This window comes from Amphiprion ocellaris, chromosome 13 (assembly GCF_022539595.1).
Source record: "Amphiprion ocellaris isolate individual 3 ecotype Okinawa chromosome 13, ASM2253959v1, whole genome shotgun sequence".
In the NCBI taxonomy this organism is placed as follows: domain Eukaryota; kingdom Metazoa; phylum Chordata; class Actinopteri; family Pomacentridae; genus Amphiprion; species Amphiprion ocellaris.
Genome location: NC_072778.1, coordinates 17,860,777 through 17,885,859, shown reverse-complemented (window position 1 = coordinate 17,885,859; position 25,083 = coordinate 17,860,777). Strand labels below are relative to the sequence as shown.

The window sequence follows — 25,083 nt, the reverse complement described above, 5'->3', positions numbered from 1 at the left end:
GGGCCATTATGACAAATTTCTACAGTGAAACACTATTTTTTAAATACTATAGTACTTTTTAAAATGACAAAAACAAATGAGGTTAACAAAAAAGTGGGAAAAATATGAAACATTAAACAGATTGATGACAGATTGAAGCCACACAAAGTCTCTAACTGAAGTATTTAAAAAAACTGTCTGTTGTAATGTAACATTTAGAAAGCACGTGTAACATTTGGCAAAAAATAAATAAATAATAGATAAAAACTGCCTTTTATCTGTGTCTGGCCCATTCATTGAGCAAAATATCCCTGTGAGCTACACCAGTAAATAAAGCAGCCCAATAGATTTGAAATGCAAACTCCTATTAAACAGCTAAAACTGCTGTGATTTATAGTGAAATGTTCAGGTGTGGAGGTTAAATTCCCTCTGAGTCTCTCATTTACACTAAAACATGAATGAAAAATATTAGCAACCCACGAAAGGATGCCAAATATGTGTCTGAAGCAAATGAAAGTGGGTATTGATTGGTGTTTCTGGCTAATTGTGTTCATGCGTTGTTAGAGTGTTTTCAGAGATGTTTAGAGAAGAGGCATTGGGAGATGGGGATTTGTGGTGGAGGAGAAAGAGACAGAGGGAGGGGACAGAAGAGACGTTTTCCTCTCACTCATTCGAGTAAAGAAAGGGGTGGTCCGGTTTGTATCATAAAAAACAAAGACAGTGAGGGAGAGGAGAGAGACAGTGAGCTGAAGACATCACATATGCAATGAAGCAGATGAACACGGGACACGCTGAGGAAGGACACATTTGAAAATTAAGATCACGTTTCTCCTACTAGATCCAGCAGGGGCTTTCCTGACACTTGAGGGTTTTATCGTCACACTTCCAAGAAGGCACCTGCTGGGGCTGGAGAACTTCTTTACACTTTTCTGTCAGACTTAAGAAGATTTAAGCCAGGAAGGCATCGACAAGCAGCCATGGGCTCCGTGGTGTGGGGCTGCGTCACTGACTTCTTCACCTACGAGACCACCAAGTCTGTGGTGGTCAAGAGCTGGTCTGTGGGAATCATCAACCGGATCGTACAGCTGCTCATCATCACATATTTTGTTGGGTCAGTGACCTGGATTTCAGTGTTTTTCTGCATGTAATTGTGATTTATGTCCTTTCGGTTGACATATTCAAACTGGAGACTTACAGAAAGTTTCCAACTCGCAGTTAATTGTTTCCAAAAACAGTTTGCTTCTCTAACTGAACTCTTGAATCTTTCGTGTCCTTTGTGTTGCAGCTGGGTCTTCATCCATGAGAAAGCCTATCAGGTGACCGACACCGGCATCGAGTCCTCCGTAATGACCAAAGTAAAAGGCTTTGGTTACCATAACAACCGTGTGATGGATGTGGCCGACTACGTCTTCCCTCCTCAGGTGTGTGACCTGTTGATATGTCTTTTTTAACTCTCGCCCAAACACAAACGTGACCTTTAGCCTCCCAAGTACCCAATGCTCTCTGATTCTACCATGAAATGTTCGAGCTTTTGTCCGACTACAGACGCCTTTAAGATTGATTGAAATGTTTGCCGGTGGTTTGCGGTGCGCTGAAGCATCTCAGAGACAGTAAACACAGTCAGAGGGATTTATGATCAACAAGCTTTCTGACAGTTAGTGAGTGGATCGATTTTCCTATGTGCCTGTATGTAAAGCAACAGAGTGCAGCTTGACTTAAACATACAGTACGCTATTAATGATCTGCTGTGTTTCAGGGTGCAGGTATTTTCTGCATCATGACCAAACTCATCATCACTGAGGACCAGTTCCAAGGACGATGTGCAGAGGTGAGGATGCATTCAAATCCGTTTTTGGTCTGTTTCACCAATTACCAGTCAGTTTCAGTTGCATTTGAAGCACTTTGTGGGCTCCTTTGCGTATTTTTGATCCAGAGTGTTGACTCACATCATCAGGCAGCATAATTCTGAGACTTTATTTATCGTACAAATGTGACTGTACTCAGAGCCTGCAGACTCTGAAGCATGTTTTAAATCATATATGGAAAACATTTTAACCTTTGTGCACCCAGGAGGAGATTTTTGTCCTTAAGGTCCTGAGTGTAACTTTTTTTTTTAAAAGTATGACACTGCATTAAAAGTATTAATTCATCAGATCATTGTTGTTAATTATTGACAAATCCCAGACTGTGATTATTAAAGAATTTTTCACTTAACACTTTTTAGTTGGAAAATAAATCACTTTTACTGTTTTTTGTCATAAAGAAACAACTGTGGTTTCATGTAAAGAAACTGGCATTTTAAATCCATTTAACATGAATGAATGTTTGGTCATTCTGATCAGGGCGGATGTAGATCAAGAGAGATACGCCACTAAAAGTAAACAATAATATTAATATATAACATCTTTTAGCATTGGTTTAGATGTGGACATTTTTGTCCTTAAGGACTTCAGTGTAACTTTTTTTTTTTTAAATCAATGCTTAGGGATTCAAGATTTTTTCTTATCATTGCCTAAATTTTTTAGTTTCATCTTTTTATACATATTTATTTTACTGTGCACCTGATTCGTACAGTGTTGAAGAACAGAGGGGAGGGAAAAAATGCACAGTTATTATAGGCAAGCGATGACTTCCAGTAAAATACCAGTGAAAAATAAACGATAGAAAAAGTACATTTTCCTAATTTTTTCTTATCGTATAAAGATTACAGCAATTTGCTTACTACTGGGTGAAATTCAGCAGTTATCTGTCTGACAGTTACACTGACTCAAAACACAGGCAACACTAATTAAACCAGCCACAAATATTGTTGCAGATATAAGATAGTGAAGCCTTAAAGTCAACAGTCAAGTCTCCTCTGTCATCTGGTGTTACTACTTCTGAATCCAATTAAGGACGTTAAAATCTCCCAGCAGCTTACATTGTGAAGCTTTATAGATGAAGACACAGGTCTGCTGATGCCTAAAACCATCCAGAAGGTCCCATAACTCCCAGTGGACAACAAATCTCCATAACCTCCATAGACAGCACAATGGACTGAATAATGTTGTTTTGTTATTGTTGTTGTTGTTGTTATAGGAGAAAAAAAGCAGTTTCAGTAAAGAATCCAAGTATATAGAAAGAGTTTAGAAGATGTTTTTACCTTAAACAAAGAGAACTGTAGGTTATTAAATCTAGCCTGTCATCTGGGGATGTTTTGGTTTGGCAGACAGCTTGATATCACAGATATGGACTGACATCACTGAAGAATTAATATTTATTTTCAGTTAGCAGCTTGTCAGATTGGTGCTTGAAGGACCCATTTATCAACCATCCTTGGACTTGATCTGAAACAATCAGCAACAACAATTTGAAATAAATACCAGAAACATGATTTGAAACATTTTGTCCACAGCTACTAAACCAATGAAAGAAACACCTTACTATGGTCAGTTGTATGTTTCTGTGTATTTTTCAGACCGGCTCAAGGTTTTCTTGTGAGACAGATAAAGACTGCGACAAACATTTGGGTTCTATCCTCTCCAACGGTGAGTTTCATCTATTTAAGTAAAACTTTCACATCATTATTGACATTAAGATAACAAATTTATCTGTCTGTGTAGAAGCAAAATATTTTTAAGTTTCCCAAGTCATGACCGCCTTTGCCTCTATTAGCATTGTTGTTTGTGTTTCTGTGGTAATCCCATGAATGGATTTAGAAAAAAAAAGGAGAAGCTGCTACCAAAGGCTAAAGAAATACTGAGGAAATTAAATATGCTGCTGTATACATAAATATACATAAATATGTTAGCCCTAATAAATTGTAACAAGTTCTGGACAATCGTGTCAAAAAACAGAATATCTTTAAACTTTTTATGATTTTGAGCTGGCTGACAGAACAGTTTTTGAGGTTAATACGCACAGAGATTTTTAAGGCATTAATGCAACATGAAAATTGTTCTGCAGTCATCAGATTCAAAGACAAATGAACCGACAGAGAGTTAGGTGCCATTCTTGATACCATCTTACCTTTAATATAATTCTATGTACATTTTCATTTACATTTTTAGTTGCAGGTACAATTAAGAAATTCTGATTGTTGACAATATGTTTTGTGTTTTCTATCCTACAAAAAATATGAAAAAGTACAATTCAACCTGAAATTTAACTGTGTAGAATTCGGTGGTCAAAGGTCGCTATACCTTTGCAAAACGTGTTTTGGCCAGATTTCTAGAATTCATACTCTCATTATGGTAAAATTTCAAACAAATGTGAACGACGATAAATTAATGTCATTTTATAGTAATAAGGTATAATGATAAGGTCGTATTTGTAATTGATTTATGTTTTTACAGGTCTTTTTTAACCATCTGAACCCCCCAAATCTGCCAGTGGGTCTGAAAGGCGTGCTTTTCTTTTAAAAAAATGTCCAAGTTACAAAATTTATAAAAGAAACTGTGAAAACACAAAGAATCATTGGATTTTCAACTTTCTTACTCTGTGATGTGCAGTTACACTGGAAAACTCAACAAAAATGTGTTTAACAGTGTGATATTTCATTATAATAGCTACACATATCACTTAAGAAATTGCAAAAACTAAAGCTGTTTTCTTAAACCAGATTCTGGTGAAAACAAATAATTCTGAGTTGTTTGGTGCAACCGTAAAGTGATTAATGGCTCAGAGAGTCACATAAAAATTCAGGGGCTTTTCAGCTGAACTGCAGGCTGTGTTTATACAGAGCAGATAGGAGACAAATATGGAATAAATTTAATATGTAAATAGTAAATTATCTAAAGCATATAGTCACCATTTTTTTCTAGTATTCTTAACTGTAAATAGTATCTGTAGGCACCTGGAAAAGTGTTGTATTAAAGAAATGTTACTTTTGTTTGTTCAATTTCATGATTTATTGCATTTTAACTTTCTTATATTTCACAAAAGACACTTTTGAGCTCTCTCTGCCTCTAGTCGTGGTTGTAATGTTTCCATAGAAGTGTTGGACTTTATACTGGAGTGAAAAAAGGAGCCTGCAATGATTAAAAATGTGACAGGAGCAAAAAAACGCCTCTATACTGATTGGGGTTCAGAGAACTCAAAAACAAGTTGAGTTGGTGCTAAAAAATTTAAAGTAAGGCTCATCTCTCCTCATTTACGCCTTCAACAAATGATGTAATGCATTAAAACGTTGACTGCCTCAGACATTCACAATCCACTGCTATAATGGCTACCAATGTATTAGCCAAAAAATCCATAATCCGTTCAACACAGTATTCCTCCTCTCTTTCTGTCTCACATACCAGGTGTAATAACCGGAGCTTGCATTAAAAACGCAAATGAGCCGAAGGGTTGGTGTGAGATTGAAGGATGGTGTCCAGCTGAGAATGACAGCGTCACCGTGTAAGATTTACACACTTACAAACACACTGATGACATTTCCGTCATTGAAAGCCTCACATGTGATCTTCAGTCCTCCTTCTCTGTCAACATCCTCCACAGCAAACCAATGCTGGATGTGAAAAATTTCACCATCTTTATCAAAAACAGCATTCGCTTCCCGCTCTTTGATGTCACCAGGTGGGTCGCATGTAAACGCACACATTCTCAAAATACAGCTGCTGAAAACATCCTCATAATTTGTAGTGAAAAGTGTGTAAAATATCTCGAAATCATACATTCACTTTCAAAAAGTGACAAAAAACTTTTTTTCATGAATACATAACGTGACTTTTTTTTTTACAGAGGGAACTTTCCTTCCTCAATGACGTCCGACCAGATCAAGAGATGCACCTACCATCCAGAACAAAACCCCTTCTGCCCCATCTTCCGTGTGGGAGATGTGCTGAATTACACCGGACAGGATGTAGCCGATCTGTCAGCAAAGGTCGTACCAGTTTTCTTCACTCTTCAACCTCAAAGCTAAAATGTTGTAAGCATGAGTACCGTTTAGTTCTCATGCACAGAAAGGGAATGAGAGTTAAACTGTCATTAAGGATAAATCGAGTTTTAACTGTGGCAGAAAGTTTCACGTCTTCTTTATGCAAATGATAAACTGATCAACCAGCAATATTAAACCACTCACAGTGAAAACCATTGATTATCATGTTTTAATGGCACCCACCAAGGGAAAGTGAACAGTAACTTATTATGCTCCAAGCAGGACAAATGGGCAGCGTAAAGATCTGAGCAGCTTTTAGGGCTAAAATTGCGATGGCTAAACAAATGGATCAGAGCAACTCCAAAACTGCAGGCTCTGTCTGATGTTCTTAGCAGGCTTTGGTTAGTATTTACCAAAAGTGGTTCAAGAAATGGCAACCAGTGAACCAGTGACAACGTCATACGTACCCAGGGCTTACTGATACTCGTGGGTAGCGATGGCTGACCTGTTCAGTCTCCAAAGAAGAGCTATTGTAGCAGACACTGCTGAAAACCTTAATGTTAGAAAGATGTTGAAAAGTACAGTGCATGGCAGCCTGTTGTGTTGAACCTTCAACTGCTGAAAGCTAAGCTAAACCATGGACAAAGATGTTCTAGTGTAATGAATCACATTACCAGGTGGAAGTGAGTTGTTTACTTGGGAAGCGATGACAGCAGGACGCACCTTGAGATGAAGGTAAACCAGTGGAGCTAATGTGATGCTCTGTGCAATGTTCTACTGAAATAGTTTGGGTCCTGACATTCATGTGGATGTTACTTTGACACCACCTACCTATACATTGCTGCAGATCATGTACAACCCTTCATGACCACAGTATTTCGTATCAGTGGCCTCTTTCAGCAGAGCAATCCTCGTTGCCACAGTTCAAGCATTGCTCAGGTATGGTTTGAGGAACATGACACTGTCCAAGGTGTTTACTTGGCCTCCAAAGTCCTCAGATCTCAATCCAGTCGAGCATCTGTGGGATGTGCTTCAAAAACATGTCTGATCTACGGATCCCCCACTTCGCAAGTTTCAGGACCTAAAGGATCTCCTGCTTTCGTATTGGTCACTGTTATGAAAATTATTGTATCTGATGATTGAATGTTCTTATTCACTGTAATACTGTGTGATGTGTGCTAAAAGAGGAACAAGGACACAAGCTGCTCACACAGGAGTTTGAAGGATAAGAAACCAGTCCTAACTGCCTGCCTGTAGCGACCTAGAGATAACGCATACCAGAATGTGTAACTCATGTTTATGTGTCTGTATAAAAATGATGCTATTTTCACCCTTCGCTAGTCACTTGCCCAGACTGTGTTCTGTGCATGTTAATTCCTTGCACAAGGAAAACTTTGCTTTGACTGGAGAGACGACTCTGAATATTAATTTGGAGAAGTCATGACTCCACTGAATAATTCTCCTGACAGTCACCTTCAGAAGTCTATGGAGTCCAGGTCTGAACAGCTCAGAGCTGTTTTAGCAGCACAAGGAGAATCTACATAATTTTAACCATGTGGTTTTAATGTTGTGGCAGATTATTTCTACACAAAGACTCCTTCCTTCCCTCCCTCTCCTTGTTTGACATGATGGCTTCATCACACCAACATCGAAAACAGCAAAAATTTGGTCTCAAATGAAATCATTGCAATTTAAACACTGGGATAACTGAATACCAGAGGTTACCCTCATGTTTACCACATAATTAGAGCTTAATGTCTCTTTTACATTTTTTTATCTAACAGGGAGGAGAAATAGGAATAAACATCCAGTGGAAGTGCAACCTGGACCAGAGCATTGAGAAATGTGTACCTCAGTACTCTTTCACGAGACTGGATGCTCCGTTTGCCAAGAATGCCGTCTCCAAAGGATACAACTTCAGGTAGTGAAGCTGATTTTTCATCCGGTTTTTTAAAAATTCTATTTCATTCTTTCATCACTTTTTTTCTTCTCTTTAAATACAGATTTGCCAAATATTTCAAGACAGACAACGGGACGGAATTTCGGACTCTTCACAAAGCGTATGCAATCCGCTTTGATGTGATGGTCACTGGCAATGTGAGTTGTGTGAAGGAGTTGCAGCTTATTTGCTGGATAAACAAGTATCCTAGTATCTTAGTTTAGCACAAGGACGTGTAACAGAGGCAAACAGTAAGCCTGCCTCACACATAATCCCCAATAAAACTACAATTTTTAAATGTTTGATTTACATATAGGCAAGAATTATATAAGCAAACATAATATGATAATTAGGGGCTGGTTGGTGTTTTTTTAACTTTAAAAATTGCCAGCAATTAATCATATTTTCCACTGTTAAACTACTACTTTAAAACCTTCACATCAGACCGTTAATGTTTAGCATTAAAGTCATCAACTTTAAAGGCACTTTTCCCACAGCAGTGCAGTTGCTGAAAAATAATTATTATTAATCATGTGTCTGATTAGGACATAAACTGACTCCATGGCTTCCTTTCTTGTCTTTTCCAGGCAGGAAAGTTTGACACAATCCCAACCCTGATCAACCTGGTCGCTGCCTTCACCTCAGTCGGACTGGTATGAGTTTCAATCAGGCTAAACTGTGTTTTTTCTTGTTTCCGTCAGCTCTCATGAATCTTTTTCTATGTGTTTTGTCAGGGTACGGTTCTCTGTGATGTTATCTTGCTGAACTTCTTGAAAGGTGCAGACCAGTACAAAGCCAAGAAGTTTGAGGAGGTAGTGTGCTTTCTTTTACATACAGTAACGTGGATTTTTTGAGACTGATGGCACTTGAATCTTGAGCTTTATCCCATATTTTCCTTGTTGTTTTGCCCATCCAGGTGTCAGAAAGGCAGATAGAAGCGTCTCTTGCTCAGAGTCCAGGCAGCCAGCTGTCACTTAAACCAGGTATCAAGAGCTCGTCTGACTCTGGAGCCATTTCTCTCTCCATCTGTGACCAACCTATGTGACCGACGACAACAACATGAAGAAATGGACATTCCTCTCTCTTTCTCTCTCCCTAATTGCATTGCAAGAGATCATAAAGTCTTATACAACAGAATCCTGTAGTCAGTTTTAACTTGGCCAGTTTATAGAACTGGGTAAAGAAGGTCGACACTGCTGTTATTTTTGCAATTTCAAAACTACAAGAGGGAATCAGATAATAATAATTTTAAAAAAAGCCTTGTAGCTTATAACAAAAACTGAAGCATTTTGGTTACAAACACTCAAGCAAAGTTCCTCTTAAAGAAGATTGCCAGCTCTTAACCATTTCAATAAAATGTAGTTAAACTTTATTAGTCTCAGAGGGAAACATACAGTAATAAAAAAATATATGCAATTTTATTGTAAGCAGTTTAATTTTACAAGCCATGTCACAGCAGCTAGAATACAATAATCTGTAGCCTCCTGTTTATCAGTTACAAAATATTAAAGCTGAATACACCCTCCTTCCCCTTTTACTGCTAAAGATTTTTGGAGTATTTCTCTTTGTCATGTTCACAGAAGCTAAACTTGCCTTTTCTTGACAAATAAAAGTGCTGAAGTCTCTTAATGGTGTACAGGCAAAGTTAATACTGGTGAGTAAGTGTGTGTGTGTGCTGAGAAACGGCAGCAGTGGGCTAAATGTGTGTGTGGCTTGAGGTTTACAAATGGCCCATTATTAGTACACCTCTGAGTGATGTTGCACAGTAGGAGATGTTACTGTACAGACTAATGGACTAATGTAATTCCTGTTTTTAGAACAAGCAATCCAAAAAGACATGACTCTCATTTTCTCTGTTTATTTCTCTGCTTTACTCCCAGATTTTCCATTTCATACATTTATGCACTTCACTGTCTTTCACTTTCTCTCTTTCACACTCATACCACGGCTTTTCAAATCCTTTCTCTCTGCCCCCCCCCCCCCCACACACACACACACACACACACACGCACACACACACAGTCATTTCTCTAGACTGACCAGGGCACTAATAGATGAGCTAAAGAGCCTCTTAGTGGGTCTGACAGTGATTTATGAGAGAGGATGTCCATGAAGGGAGGCCCTGGAGGAATTGACAGCAGTTAGCCACAAAGTTTCATGTACTAATTTAATAACATAAATGAATATAATGCATGTAATGGAAATGACAGAATATGATACAAAGTGCTATTAAGTGCTCAGTCTCTCTGAATGATGACCTCGGTCACTCTTAGAAGCAAAGCTGCAGCTCATCTGAAAAAAATGTTTCTCTCAGTTCTCTGACAAGTGCAACTACTTCATTAAATTTTTAGAAGTTTTAAAATGTGGGGGAAAAAGGAAATCATAGATGATGTCAGATGATCCTTGTTTATCTGGATTAAATAATGTGACTAGGATAAAGAATTATCTGGATTAAATAATGTGACTAGGATAAAGAATTAGCTGAAAGAGGGTGCATATTTTTTTATATGTGATCTAGCTTTTGATGTACGGGAGGACACTGTAGACAAAATATGGGTGTTAACACAGCTTTATCAGCATCCATCTCAAGGATAGCAAGATAGTAGGATGTGAACTTTAGTAAAGAAGATAAATATAAAGCTGCTTAACTTAACTTAGCACAAAGACTGGAAGAAAAGGGGAAACGGCTAATCTGACTTAGTCCAGAGGTATCAAAACATACCTACCAGCACATACAAAGTGCACTAATTAACTTATCTTGTTAATATAATCCTACCATTCTGTAACCTTAACACAGTGAAGTGTAGAATGGTCTGACTGCATCTCATTATAATTTTGTTACAGGGTAAAAAAAAAAAAAGGCTCTATTGAGTTTGTATTTCTTTAAACAAATCACAATTTGGCCTTGGTGGAGGAAAGAACATTGTCAAAATCATGACACAGGAGACATATTTGCATGCAAGGATGTGAGCGCTGCCAATTCACTGAAAAAAATTACAAAAAAAACTCCCAAAACAAACAACAACATCAAGAACAGCAAAAAAAACTAGCACGGCTGCTTTATTGCACCATCCAAATCTTTGGGAAAATGTAACATTTTAAGCATGTTGTTTGCTGCCCCTGAGATGCTTGTAATTGTGAGCCATTGTGAAGAGGATTTGTTTGTAATAACGTAGCAAACAGATAGCAGAAGGGGAGTTAAAAGCCGGTATGGGAGGCTTACACATGGAAACTTCATCTGGTGAATCAGACTACTTAAGTAAATATGAAAACTGAGATACAAAAATAACAAGCCCATTTCTTGGCCAGGCGTGACCCTGGACTACACAAGCAGAATGGTATCAATCTTCTCATCTAACTCACTGACAGAGGAGAAATGAGCATATTTCCAAAATTGGTGACCTATTCCTTTAATACTTGTCTTAACCTCAACATCCCCAGTCTCCCATGTTGCCACATCTACATGGAAACATAACTGCAACGACAGTAAAAACGTCACAGAGGCCGATAATATTTCTTTAAGTGATGACTGATGGGAGCTTTAATGATGATGACGGTAAAAAACGATGCTTCGGATGAAGAAACTCGGCGCTCAGGCCCTTCTCTCTGACCCCAGCAAGCAAATGGCTGAGGAGAAACTGCTGATTGTCTTCGACCACTACTTCAGCGCCAACTCACATATCTTTCCTCCTCTGGGGTTAATTTTCATGATGGCCGGACAGGGAGCCATTAAGAAGAGACAGGATATGGGGGAGTGAGTCTGTGACACAGACAGCAAACCAGTTAAGTTGTCTGCTGCTGTCCAGCGTGAAACTCAAGGAGGAGGATGCACAATACCTCCGATAAGAGCTGGAAGAATATTTACTCCAGCAACCAAATCAGCTAATCTCTTGCAGCACATGGAGCTGTTGTGTCACAGCAGCACATAATCCAGTCCACAGACAGAGGGGAGTTCAATTAAAATGACAGCTGATGCTTAATCAGCATGGAGCTTGGTTTGAACCTCTGCTGGCAGTCTGACCTGCCACTCTGATCTTTTTCTCCTTAAATAAATGCTGCTTAACAAAACAGTGTTTGGAGTGCAATGAGGAGCAATAAGACACATAAAGGTTTCCAGGATGAAGTCCATTCAGTGAGCTTGCACTGTGCAGAAAACACTTATCGTATCTTGGTATTAGTTGTCATGTAAGACCAAAAATGATATGTTTTAGAGGAGAAATTAAAAAAATAAATCCCAAAAAGGTGAGGCAATAATGTGGTGTGATATCACTTCTTTAAATACTGTCACTGGAATCTGCTTTTGAGACTAAGTATATTACCTAATTTATTTATTTATTCATTCATTTTGAGAAAAAACAAGTCAGCGATGCTCCTTGTTATGGGTATACAGTCACTATCTGTGCTTCCTCCCTGTGTTCCTCCTCTTCAGAGCTTGTATCCAGGCGGGGAGAGCCGGCCGACGGGCTGGAGCCGCCTCCTCCATCGCTGCTGGCTCCACGTCACACTCCTGCTCCGTCACAGAGTCCTCATCTGCTCCCGAATCCTCCTCTGAGTCTGTAGCATCCAGATCCAGCGCTGGAGGTTCTATGGCCACCACCTCCTCTAAGAAGCGAACTCTGCGGTTCTCCTCAACTCGTCTCTGATCCAGAGAAGGATGAAGTGAAGCAGAGAGGAAAGATGAAGAGAAAATGACAAAGAACAGAGTATTTAATGAAATGTCATATTGGCTTTTATCATAGGGTTAGGGTTAGGGTTAAGAAGTATTCCTTAGTATTTACTTAACAGACTTGCAATTCCTCAATAATCTCCTAATCCTTCTCCAAACACACACACACAAACATATATACATGCCATAATAAGCTTCCTCTTTACTGCTTTCCTGTTGTCTATGAAAAAAAAATCTTAATTCCATACAATCAGCACACTTTTGTGTGGTATACACGTGCAATAAAGTGATTACATTGGTCATAAAATTCAAAAGTTATTTATATTTTTCTAAGGTGATTTTTGAGCTTTTTTTTTTTTTAACCAACAACAGTATATCTTTTAGCTGCATTTTGGATCAACAGTGTCAGCACAATACTTGCAAATCATTTTTTTAATCCACGCAATGACTGTTTTAATTATGCTTTTGTCTTGTGAAAATACACTCAAGTCCTGGTTAGAATTATCTGACAGATGACATTTTTCCTTTTCACACCACAAGGAGGCGCTCTGACGCAACATCTTACCCTTTTAGTTACAGTTTCCATGGAGGACTCTGAATCCTGGGATATGGAGTGTTTGAGGACACCCCGCGGTGCAGGAGCAAACGGTTTAGGAAAGGATGGAGAGTTTAGGCTGTATAAAGGTATGACGTTATTGTGTTGTGACTCTCCTGTTCCATCCATCACATGGCTGCTGGTTGGGCTCAGTGAAGAAATGGACCTTTCTGTAAAAAGAAAAGACAAAACAGAGAACAGAGTTTGCAACTTACAGTCTGGTTCAACTCAAATGACTAAAATGTATGATCGAGCTGAAATAAAATAAGAAAATTCTTGATTTGGAAAGAGGAAATGTAGGTGTTGCAGCAGCACTTAATGAAAAACAGAAACAACACAGTAATTGTGATTTAACAGAGTATTGAGTTGTTCTGACCTCTGTCTGTCATTTCTCCATCTCTCATTTTCTCGGTCTGAAGTCTGTCCTCACTCCTCTCAGCTGATTGATGCTGTCTCTTCCTGTTGGAGGAAACTCTGCTCTTCAAGGCAGAGTTGTGCAGATTATCTGCTGGCTTCAAATGGAAACACATAACAAGATGATCATGAGGTTTTCACACTGATAATGTAGAAAAATCACACTTTAAAAATCAAGTACAAGAACATGAGATGGTTAAAGTGAATATCTCACCTCTGTAAATGATGGAGTTCTGAGTTGCTGCAGTCTTGATTGGTTATGACCGTCCTCCATTGGCTCTGATTGGTCAGCCTCTCTGTGAGCACACTGTTGTCCTTCTGAAACGTCCATGCTGACAGGTGAGAAAGCATCGGGTGATGTTTGTGTCACACTGAAGACTGATGCTGGAGACGACTGTGAACTCCTGAAGCTCCACCGGTTGCTTCCACTTACGAACTGGTTCAAAATCCCTGGTGATTGCATACTATCTTGAGGATTTGGTTGGATTTTGGTTTGTCTCAGCAGCTCTTCTGAGGGAGCGTGAGTTGCAGGGGTGGATGAAAGGTTGGGGTTTAGGAACTTAGCCCACTCTTGACCCTTGACAATCTCCTCCAGCAGGCTGAATGACCCGAGGCCCAAGTCAAAGTCACTTGTAGATCTGAAAGAGGAGAAACGTTTTGTTAACTCAAGAAGTCATTATGTACATGCCTAGCAACAAAATCAAGAATTTAAGTTATGCCACCCAAAATCCTACAAAATTGTAGATTTGTAGATTTTTCTTACTGTAAACAAACCATTTGAGATCACTTCAACCATTATTGTACTGATACCACTAACTAGCATCATCTGTGTGGCCAAAACCTGATAAAGGTTATTTTTCTCTGCCTTAGAGCTCTATTGTTTTCCAACACACAAACAAACTACAGTGTCACACAAATTTACATGTAACATAAACACTTACTTTGACTTAATCCCACATACACAAGCCTGGGGCTATAAAAGCTCACTAATGCTACTTCAGAGGCAACACCCATCATGTTTTAAATGTCAGTATTTTTTACTCGAGACACAGTGATCCTGGAATCATCAGGGTTAATGCTTGGTTTTTCAAGTCACTGGTCAGATTTGCATATGTGCTTCATACTGTTCCAATCATTTTCTATCATTTTTGGCTATTTCATTTTAATAATTCTTAATTCTGTACTGTCTTTGTAACTAGTTTTTGTGCTCTCTCACTCCCAGGATGTAGTGTTCAGTTGTGACAGGAGGCCTGTTCGGTGCAGTCAGACAGGTGTTGTTGCTGTATCAATTACTTTGACAATGTTTGTTTATTTTTTTGTAATTCGTATTTGTACGTTCCACAGTCTTTCAATGGCAACTGCAGAACTACTTCTGTGGATACAAGTGCTCCTGGTTGGGAGTCCTGGTGCTACAGTGGCCAGCTGTTTTAGGAAATTATGGTGACTAGAAATACACAATATTGGATTTTTATTTGCAGATATCTAAATTGTTGATGCTAAAGTTGATATTGGCACACATTTTTCCATCTGATTGCAGAGAACATCAGGTCTCTCCTGTAGTGGCATTAACATATCATCATGCTGACTTGTATTGTGATGGCCCACTGACAGGTGCGTGTATAAAATAAAATGCTTTTCAAAAGAACACATTCACTGTGCGAAAGGAGCTCACTGTATTAACTTATGTGTAAAACAAGCCATATTTATTTTCATGAAACACTGTCACACAAAACTATTAACTTTTAGCCTGACACGTGGTATCTGCCTGTCAGTGTTAATTTCTGGGCAGATGTGAATATTTCAGTTTCAGGCCTTTATCAAGCTATGCAGAAGACATCCAAATATCATTGTGTAATATCATCCCTGATGGTGACTTTAAAATAAATGAATAAATAAATAAATACTACCGTTCAAAAGTTTGGGGTCACTTAGGAATGTCCTTATTTTTGAAAGAAAAGCATTCTTTTTTCGATGAAGATAACATTAAATGAATCATAAATCCAGTCTAGACATTGTTAATGTGGTAAATGTCTATTCTAGCTGGAAACGGCTGATTTTTAATGGAATATCTCCATAGGGGTACAGAGGAACATTTCCAGCAACCATCACTCCTGTGTTCTAATGCTACATTGTGTTAGCTAATGGTGTTGAAAGGCTAACTGATGATTAGAAAATCCTTGTGCAATTATGTTAGCCCTTGAAAAAATGTGAGTTTTCATTGGAAAATATGAAATTGTCTGGGTAACCCCAAACTTTTGAACAGTAGTGTATGTGTGACTTGATTTTTTTTATTACTTATGTCTTCGTAAGACACAAATGACTTTGGGCTGAAAGTGTCGGGTAGACTTGGAAGCCTCTGATAGAGCGGACTAACGCATTGTTGGTTTTGGTGTTTTATGATGGTCCATCCATCTGTTATCTATACATCGCTTAATCCTCATTAGGGTTGCAGAGGGGCTGGAGCCTATCCCAGCTGACTTGGGACAAAGTCAGGGGACCCCCTGGACAGGTCACCAGTCTATCATAGGGCTACATATACAGACACACAATCACACTTACATTCACAACTACGGGCAATTTAGAATAATCAATTAATCTCTGTGATAGTGAATCTTTGTGATAGTGATTGTGTTTGGAGTTGTGTTGCTATGTTTTGTGTTTGTTGTTTTACTCACCTGCAAAGCAAATTTCCCTCAGGGGACAATAAAGATAATTGAATTGAATTGAATTGAATTGTCTCAGCATATTTTGTAACTGTGGGAGGAAGCCAGAGTAAACCCACACATGCACAGGTAGAACATGCAAACTCCATGCAGAAAGATCCCAGGAAGGCCAGGATGCGAACCAGGGATCTCCTAGCTGCAAGGTGAAAGTGCTAACCACTACTCCATTGTACAGCTTTTTTATGATGATTTGTTAAGAAAAATATCTCTGAACCCCCAAATTATCAAAGCATCTTTTATAAGTTATTCTCTCAAAATCTATGTGTATATGCACCTGTCTGTTTTCAAGGCCTTTTCCTTGATTTGCATGTAATAAAAATCTGACGGTCCATATTGCAGAATGACAGTGCAGATGCCTACTGACAGATGCCGTCACTGACTGGGGTGTGTTTGGCACATCAAGCCAGAGCCACTCATCAGGGGGAAAAAATGTCAGTCCAAAACTATTTTCACACCTGAACTTGGAAGCATTTCAAATACCTCACATATCAGTGATGAGTGTTGTTTTAGGGATCTGAAACTTAACTGTGAGAACTTTTAGTCTGTGCCATGCTGACTGCTGTACTAGTTTGGAAATATTTGTTCAAACTTGTCAGTAGATTACCTGATGTGTGCATCAGTGCTGTCCTCTGTGTGTGTTTTACTGGGACCACTGTTGTCCAGTGAAGAGAGGCTCCTTTTTCCATCTTTATTCGATGTGTTGATGACATTTTCTACTGTTGATGCCTGGTTTGTGGGTGAAGTCTATGGGATAAACAAGTTGCATTTTACTTTAAAGTGTACATATTATAGAGAAATTAGTAAAACCAAAGATCCTTACTCACTTCAGTGCTTTGCTCATTCTTCTGCGCTGCTGTCCCTCCATCTTCTTTCCCCTTTTTGCAACTCCCCGGTCTGTCCCTCCATCTCTCCTTAATCTTCTGCGTCCATCTTCTTGTTTTATTCTCAGATGATTGCTGTTTTCTCCTCCAGCTGCTGTTTGTTGTGTTTTGTGCATCTTGTGTCAAACCTGCAAGTCCTCCATTCCCCATATGCAACACTTGATTCCCTTCAGCTCCTGTGTCTGTGCTTTTCAGGGACCAGACGTAGACTCTGGGTGTAAAGCTTTGGTCCTGCTTTTGACTCTGGCCAATACTTGAGAGAGTATCTGTATTTTGAGGGGGGTGAACTGTCATTCCTGAACTGCCAAAACTTGCTCTGTCCCTATCAGTCGCTTCAAAGGAAGTGATATCAGCATCCTGAAGTGATTTAGTAGGAAACAGCTGTCCTGTTCCTGTTGGGGTGATCCCAGGCTGTGTGGCCTGTCCCATCTTGTTCTCACCATCACTGTTGTCTTTCTGGGAGTGGAAGGATATCAGAGCCCTGTCCACTTCACTGCCATGATTAGATTGCTGTATTTTACCACCTTTGAGACAATCAGCAGCAGAGATCCCAAAGTCTTTAGAGGGGATACCATTAGCAGCAAATTTGAAGTCATTGCTCACTTTCTGGAGGTTGGATGCTCCACTTTTGCCATTTTGCCCCTGTGTGGAAGCTGCTGTGAAGGCTGCATGTGAGTGCAGGTACGACTGGCTCTCTCTGCCCGGCTGGAGCTTCAGTCTCTGCAGCATGGACTGCACCAAGGCCTGAGCGTCTGTTGAATTATGTGGCTGAGACATCTAGGAATGAAACTGTGACGTACCAAATTCAGAAGTCACAGAAACAGTTGCGAACACTACAGAATATCCGGATAAACAGGGATAGATTTCACACAGTGATGTGATGAGTTGCTCTAAAAAGGGGTTGAATAACATGACAGAAGAAACTACCTGTGTGTAAATCATGTCAGCCTTTTGTCCAAGTTCTGTCAAGAAGACTCCTACGATGACGACTGTCCTCTTGTTGAATGTTCCAATCTTTTTCCATCATTGTAAAAGTTTCTCATTGCAAATATAAAAGCAGGTCTACCTTTTCAAGTTAATCTTTCCATGATAGAATTTTTTTCCATGTCTAGATTGTGTCTCCTCATGGATGTTTCGCTGTCATGCTGTCTCCGCACCTTCACGATCCTCAAAAATTGCAGCAGAAATCTTTCTCCCTTTCTGATGTTTTGGAGTCCACCGTATAAAAGTTTCTGACTTTTGTCGTCTTGTGTCCGTTTACAACTCCCTTTCACCAAATGTTTCGACACACAAAGGTTAGTCACTCCTCTTCTCTAGCAACCATTTATATCACTGGTGTTGGGAGGAGAGACGGTGCACAGCAGCGTTCCTCAGATCTTACACACTGAAGTAGACCAACAAGAAAGACCAGTGAGGTGAGATAATTGTGCATTGACAGCGACTCTCCCTCTCTCTCTGTGTCTCTCTGCCCATCTTTCTGTTTGCCCTCCCTTCCTTCCTATTTTTCTACTTGGCTCCCTCGATCACACATGTGCACACTCACCCTCCTTCTTCCCGCTGTGCCCCTTAACTGGTAATTACAGGGCGTTTTTTGAGACCAGCTGCTATTTATATGTCACCAGAATGAAAAAAAAAATTAAAAATGTCTGCAATAATGTTTGGAATAATCCTTTTGCTATTAACCATGTGAACTACATTGACATTTTTGTTGAGTAAATATGTTTTGCTTTTCTGGAAGAAGAAAAGCATGGCAGTAGTAGATTCCTCTAACATGTGCACCAGAGCACAGAGAGTATATTTTTTTCTGAAACCATTATGCTTTGTTTTTATTCCTATTAGTTGGCCACCAAGTAGAGTGTTTAATTTAACACTACTTTTTTTAATTCACTTTATATTAAAAAGTGTGATTCAGTGGTTAGACTTAACATTCATATTAATAGCTATAACAGTAATAATTTAACAGCTGAAATTAAGCAAGCAGGTATTGGGATCAGACTTTCAGATTTTGGAGTTGGTATTGTTTTGATGCAGACGTTGTATTTCCTGTGGCAGACTGACAACAAAAATCTTACTTTGAGTCCTGTCAGACTTCTGGTGAGGCTCTGTTATGTTGGCTGTTCCAGCTAAAGTTAAGCTTTGTTTTTGTTTCAGTCTTCTGTCTGTCCAATTTTGGATCACACTGAGGTGATCTGGGGTTGCTGTAAGACAAACAAAAATGGAAAAACATGTAGCTATAGGTTTCTGGTTTCATTAAATGCCCTGCAAAACTACCAGTATCTGATGACATAGGATGACAACAGTATTAAGTGAGGCGAAAAGGTGACAAAAACCTGAAAGCACCTGAAAACACATCCTAAACAAATCTTTCACTGGGACTGTGTAAAAAATTATCCAAAGATTAGGGTTCTTGCAGAGGTTAGTCTCTGCTATTTGGAAATGATCAAGAAAAAAAGGTCTAAAAAAATACTCTGCAAAGTGAAACTGAGAACATTCTGTGCAGTTAAGCATGCTTCACATCCCGAGAAATACGTTGGCAAGCGTTACATACATTACAGGGTTAAGTAAAGGTTACGCACACTACATTACTTGAGCTCATGGGTGTAGGTTTGGTTTTAGTGTTGGGGGGCACATTAAGTGATGAGTGTTTATGTACCAGTTTGTACCTTCTCTGCTTGCTTCTGAATTGTTGCCTCCTTGACTAGTATACGGTAAAGTAATAGCATTTTTTTCTAAATAAAAGTGCTTGGGTTCTTTAATGTTTTTATTGTGGTGGTGGTGGAGACTAAATGTATATGCATGGACATATTCAGAGCCTGGCCCAGGTCTGCAAAATCTTTCTCTGTTTCTTAGTGTAAAAATAACAGAGTCTTAAAAGAGTCTGTCTTTTGGTTTCCATCATAGCTTTACTTACACATGATGTTCAAACATTGTAGGAGGGTGGGGTGGGCATACATGCACATGTTCTAAATATTGAGGATGATGTCTGTCCTGCTTCCTTTGTGAAATCTACACTCTTGCTAGAGTAGATGTACATTCCAACACTGTCATAAAGTACTTCAGTACAATCATTAACATAGTAATCATTGTCATACCATTAATTCACATTAATACTTTCATATAATCATCAACAACAAATTCCTTTTACCCACAAATATCACTTGTTACATATTTTTCTAACATTGTATCCTTATATATTGATAACGGAGTGTGCTGTGAGTTTATAACACTACAATTTATTGATAAACATGCAACTGTAGAGGTGGGCAGAAAGTCATGTAGAACATCAGTACGCATGCGCCGAGTCAAACCCACATCCCTTTCAGTTTCCTCCTCTCTGATTGGTCCACATTGCGGAAGCGGGTAATGGCGGCGTAAACAACGGAAAGATATGTGAAAGACGCACTGCTTAGCGAAAACAAAACTTAAAATACAACTTTAAATAAATAAACAAACGGAGTATGTTTTCGGCCGGAGGACATATGCTCAATGTGCTAACTATTAAATTACCATTGGTTCAACTATAGGCGCTGCATAGCCGTTAGTTCTGGCTAACTTTTAGCACAGTTTGTTAATTTAAACGGAAAAGTAGTTTTCAGAGATGCGCTGTGTCGTGACGGGAGGAAACGTGAAAGGTAGCAAACATTTCCTGCGTTTTCTACCATGCATGTTGCTAAAACGTTTGGCATTGATTAGCTGTTGTTGGTAACTGTGTTGTGTGTGTGTGCGTGTGTGTGTGTGTGTGTACCGTCCAGTGTTGGCCAAAGCGGTCCATTCTCTGTCCAGGATCGGTGATGATCTGTATGTGGAGCCTCAGGAAGATGGGGTGAGCTGCTCTGTTACCGTCATATCTACCAACACTTCCTCCTGTCATGCATTTAGTCTTGTTGCTTCCTGTTGGTGCAAACTTTGCGTGAATGAGTGGTGCTGATTTGAGTGTTTTTTCTCTCCTGTAGCTGGCCCTGCGGTCTGTCAACTCCTCTCGGTCGGCATATGCTTGTTTCCTGTTCGCACCACTCTTCTTCAGCAGGTGCAAAACTGTGTGCGAGTGTATTAACGGAACTGTGATGTGTGTGTGTGTGTGTGTGTGTGTTAGAGAGAGAGAGAGAGAGAGAGAGTCAGTGAACATCATATTTTTGTGTGTCATTTCTTGGTGTTTCAAGGTAACTCCCCCTCCTGTTTCTTTTGCAGGTACTCCATTCCCAGTGATCATACCTTCCGCTGCAAGATGGCAATAAAGGTGTGAGAAAGAGATAGTTCTTAATTTACATGTGCTGTATTCATATATATCAGAGGTTCTCAAGCTTCTTCTGCTGACTTATTGCCCCCAAGGCCTGTCAGAAGTGCCTAAGGGGTCCTTCATCAGCTCTTGTCCTTTGATGTTGCTACAATCATCACATAAGCTGCAGTAAATTTGTTATTACTTGCTTAATTCTTTGGTTTTGTCTATGGGTTTGCATTTGTTGTACCACTGAAAAAAGCAGTGCAGAATCTTTCACCTGTTTATCAGTTGCTTCTTGTCGCCAGGTTTGACCTGTCTCCTCTCATGCTCACTAGTTTGTTGACAGTTGTCAAGCCAGTGAGCTTAAATTGGCATAAACTGTAAACAGGGAGGAGAGAGTGAGCTTTGTTCGTGTTTACCATACAGACACGAGAATGTCAAGAATCAGAAACTGTAGTTTGCAAAATGTAGTACCCATTTAAAATAATGAATTTTTTCTGCAGAGTTATAGAAATAGAAATCTGAACAATCTCCTTCCCTCTTTCTCTTGGCCTTTCTCCCCTCATCTGCCTCCCTAACAGCTAGTTAACTGTGGGCTGTGGCAAGCCAATTCAAGTTCATTGGAAGCATGTCCCATGTCGCTGGTATAGTGTAGCTCATACCTTAATGGTTGTTGTTACAGTAAATATACTGAACATCAATCTCAATGCAACTTGTAATTCTTTATGTTTATTTTTTCTTCTTAAAAACATATATGTGCATAAATGCCTTGAACTAAGTATAATTTAAAAGTCTCACCTAAAAACGTCCTTACTAATGATAGTATGTACCTGCCAGATGTTCGAGTACCTATGTTCAGTAATGATTTATCCCGTTCATAGGATTCAGAGCAGAGACAGAAAAATGTATGAACTCCAGAGTCGTCTTTCTGTGCTCAACTTTAAATGTTATCTCTCATGTCATGTTGCAACAAGGAGGTTGTGGTTATCTTTGTGTAAAACCAATGAGCTTCCTTGTTTTAACAGTTGTACATTGTAATTTCACAAAGTAGAACATGTGCGACCCCAAAAATGTAACTTGGACATGTGAAAAGTTATTTTGAAAGTAGACTTTATCGTTTTAAGAATCAAAATGAGCCGTATGCATGTCGAGAATGTCTTATTTTAGTACATATTAACATAGTTAAGGTCCTTGTAGTTTTTTATATTTATCCCTTTCTTTTGTTCCTTTATGTGTCAGAGTGTGCAGGCTGTGTTCAGATCTCTGGCAACTCTGGAGAAGACCGTGGAAAAGTGTCACATTGAGCTGGATGAACAGAAGGACCGTCTCACTTTCACCCTGCACTGCAAACACGGTATTAGTGTTTTGTTTCCTTTTCAGATTTTTCCCTTGACCCGAGTGACACCAGAAAATATATGACTGTGATTTTTTAATTTATTTTTTACAAATATTGCAATTTGAAATATAATTTTTCAAGCTTCATTTCAATATTCTCTGTGTAATAGATTAAAAATGTACAATGCATGATTACCATATGCAAAAGGACTTTATAACTTTGTTTTTGCAAAAGATGCTGATCAAGTGGTGTTTTATTAGCATTACAGGAGAAACCACCAAAAGTTTTGCTGCTCTATATTGTAATACAAGGATGTTAACTTAAAAATAAAAATTACTTCAAACATATATTCATTACATTTTGTCACGTCATAGGAACAGAGCAGATATCACAAAAAGTGTGATTATGTAACGTTAAATGAACAAATCAGTAATGAAAAATAATTCTAATACAACAATAATAGGATCTTTATGTATACAGTCTCTGACATTTATATAGTAAGTGGGTCATTCATTCATACATACTTCAGTCAAGTTAAATGAAGTAATAACAGTGAAAAAGTAAACCCTGACTCAATCATGTTTACACAGTGTAGATCCTAAATGTGATTTGATTTCAAATTAATTAGTTGTTAAATCATATCATTCACAATAACAAAGTGGTTTCATCTCATTTATAGAGATCTTGAATTCATTTTAGCTCATTGTGTATTCATTATGTTGTGTTCTATGTGTTTGTGTACTCTAAGGGTTTGTGTGTTGGGATTTTTCTCTCCAGGCCTCCTGAAGACACATAACCTGTCTTTCCAAGACAGTGAAAGTTTACAAGCAGTGTTTGATAAAGACAGCTGTGCCAATGTATTCAGAGCCCAGTCCAGGTCTGTGAGATCTGTTTACATTCTTGATTGTAGAAGAAATTGGCCTACTTCCACTTGATGTTCAAGCTTCGTTGGCTGTTAAGACTGATAAAGAGATTTAAAGTGTCCATTTTGTTTGATTAAATGAATCACAAAAAGTTAGCAAACACAGTAAAATGTCTTTCAATGTAGCCGTAATCCCTACATTTGTTTTTCTCTGTTCTTAAGGCTGCTGGTGGACACAGTCGTGCACTTCCCCTCGTCTCTGGAAGAAGTGACTGTATCAGTGAGCGATGAACGGATGTGGGTCAGGAACCATGTGGAGGAAGAAGCAGGTGACAAGCCTGTCTATTTTTCACCCAGATGTTAACAGGACTAAAGCACAGAAGTTTCAAGTGATGTCTCAATATAGCAGTGAAGCAGAAACAGATTTTTTTTGTAGTAGAAGAACAGGTGAACTAGCATAGCATGAGTACATTAAATTATGTTTGCTAGTTCCACTGCCCGAATGAGTTATTGCATTTTGTGAGGAGCTTTTCATTATAAAAATTAAAAGGTAGTTGATATTGTATTCATTAATATTATCATGAATAATGCAAAAAAGTAAAAAGGACAGATATAAACCCAGTGGAGGCCTTGTGTATAATCTTGACTGTCATTAGAGACAGCATTTCAAACTCTGAAAGTTAAAAGCAATAGAATATGATTACACAAAATTTGTTCAGACACTTATTTTGCCCTTTATTACCTCTTTCTTTTCCTCTTTTTAGAGCAGTCCAAGGTCATGCTGACAGAGCTGTGTCTGGCATCAGATGAGTTTGACCATTTTGCCGTCAAAACTCACAACAGCATCACCTTTTGTCTGAAGGAGTTACGGGTGAGAAAAGCAAGGAGGGATGACATAGAAAAAGAATGGGTGGATTAGTCAGGAATGAGAGGGCTGGATAATTGATCGGAGAGTGAGAAAAGTAATTGGGGGACGAGGTGAAAGCAGCCAAAGTATGTTGTGGTGTGCTGACTGCTTGGATTGTTTTAGTCATTAAGGTGGTTTGCAAAGTCATTTACTGCCATCTCTCCTCCAGGGTTTGTTAGTATTTGCAGAATCCACTGGTCTTCCTGTTTCTATGTACTTTGATGAGCCGGGAAGGTGAGAAAACCCCTGTGCAAATCGTACAAACTGATCATGCATTTCATTTCACCAGTGTGTAATGACATTGGCACTTTGTGTTTGTGTGTTTCAGCCCTGTGGTGCTTTCAGTAACAGACAACGTCCTGGAGGGAAATTTTGTGCTGGCCACACTCTCTGAAGATCCCAGCCTTCATAAAAACAACAGTAAAGGGTAAAAACTAAATACGACAGAATTAAAGTAAATGATATAAGATAGCACTCTGATATGCTGGATTTTTTTCTTGCCTGTGTAAAAGAGACCAAAATGATTTCCTGCCTGTGAATTCAGCATCAGGCTGGAAATCCCCAATATTTAACCTACAATTCCACCTAGTGGGTCAGAACGTAACTGGTCGACTGTAAACTGTTGTGTTGAAGATCTTCTTCAGCCTTTTTTTATAATCTCTTGTGAATACAGACAGCTGCAGACAACACAGACACAAGTTGTTT

At 39.0% G+C, this 25,083-nt stretch overlaps 3 protein-coding genes across 4 annotated transcripts in view; 2 read left to right on the top strand and 1 right to left on the bottom strand.

The window, feature by feature from the left end:
* The first annotated feature begins 415 nt into the window (after positions 1 to 415).
* p2rx3a (purinergic receptor P2X, ligand-gated ion channel, 3a) lies at positions 416 to 9,400 on the top strand. The gene is made up of 12 exons (XM_023282196.3): positions 416 to 1,090; positions 1,265 to 1,400; positions 1,736 to 1,807; positions 3,437 to 3,506; positions 5,262 to 5,358; positions 5,458 to 5,535; positions 5,701 to 5,842; positions 7,621 to 7,757; positions 7,840 to 7,933; positions 8,363 to 8,428; positions 8,510 to 8,587; positions 8,692 to 9,400. The coding sequence occupies exons 1-12, from the start codon at positions 957 to 959 to the stop codon at positions 8,818 to 8,820; spliced, it is 1,233 nt and encodes a 410-aa protein (XP_023137964.2). The 5' UTR covers positions 416 to 956; the 3' UTR covers positions 8,821 to 9,400.
* A 528-nt stretch (positions 9,401 to 9,928) lies between these two features.
* On the bottom strand, positions 9,929 to 21,054 carry zgc:113229 (uncharacterized protein LOC550612 homolog). 2 transcript variants are annotated; one of them, XM_023282210.3, is made up of 8 exons: positions 20,800 to 21,054; positions 19,127 to 19,252; positions 16,998 to 18,438; positions 16,778 to 16,917; positions 13,665 to 14,088; positions 13,413 to 13,548; positions 13,007 to 13,206; positions 9,929 to 12,414 (listed from the first exon to the last, which is right to left on the bottom strand). In XM_023282210.3, the coding sequence occupies exons 3-8, from the start codon at positions 17,829 to 17,831 to the stop codon at positions 12,169 to 12,171; spliced, it is 1,980 nt and encodes a 659-aa protein (XP_023137978.2). In that variant the 5' UTR covers positions 17,832 to 18,438; positions 19,127 to 19,252; positions 20,800 to 21,054; the 3' UTR covers positions 9,929 to 12,168. The 2 variants fall into 2 exon arrangements, with proteins under 2 accessions (XP_023137978.2, XP_023137979.2); XM_023282211.3 differs by lacking the exon at positions 19,127 to 19,252.
* The window catches only part of rad9a (RAD9 checkpoint clamp component A), a 6,424-nt gene continuing 1,737 nt past the window's right edge, over positions 20,397 to 25,083 (top strand). Inside the window, exons 1-10 of the mRNA XM_023282213.3 lie at positions 20,397 to 20,686; positions 20,807 to 20,877; positions 21,008 to 21,081; positions 21,243 to 21,291; positions 22,513 to 22,627; positions 23,387 to 23,486; positions 23,694 to 23,800; positions 24,236 to 24,342; positions 24,548 to 24,612; positions 24,707 to 24,805. Coding sequence (XP_023137981.2) covers positions 20,653 to 20,686; positions 20,807 to 20,877; positions 21,008 to 21,081; positions 21,243 to 21,291; positions 22,513 to 22,627; positions 23,387 to 23,486; positions 23,694 to 23,800; positions 24,236 to 24,342; positions 24,548 to 24,612; positions 24,707 to 24,805 — 821 coding nt within the window. The 5' untranslated portion in view covers positions 20,397 to 20,652. The remainder of the gene's footprint in view (positions 20,687 to 20,806; positions 20,878 to 21,007; positions 21,082 to 21,242; positions 21,292 to 22,512; positions 22,628 to 23,386; positions 23,487 to 23,693; positions 23,801 to 24,235; positions 24,343 to 24,547; positions 24,613 to 24,706; positions 24,806 to 25,083) is intronic.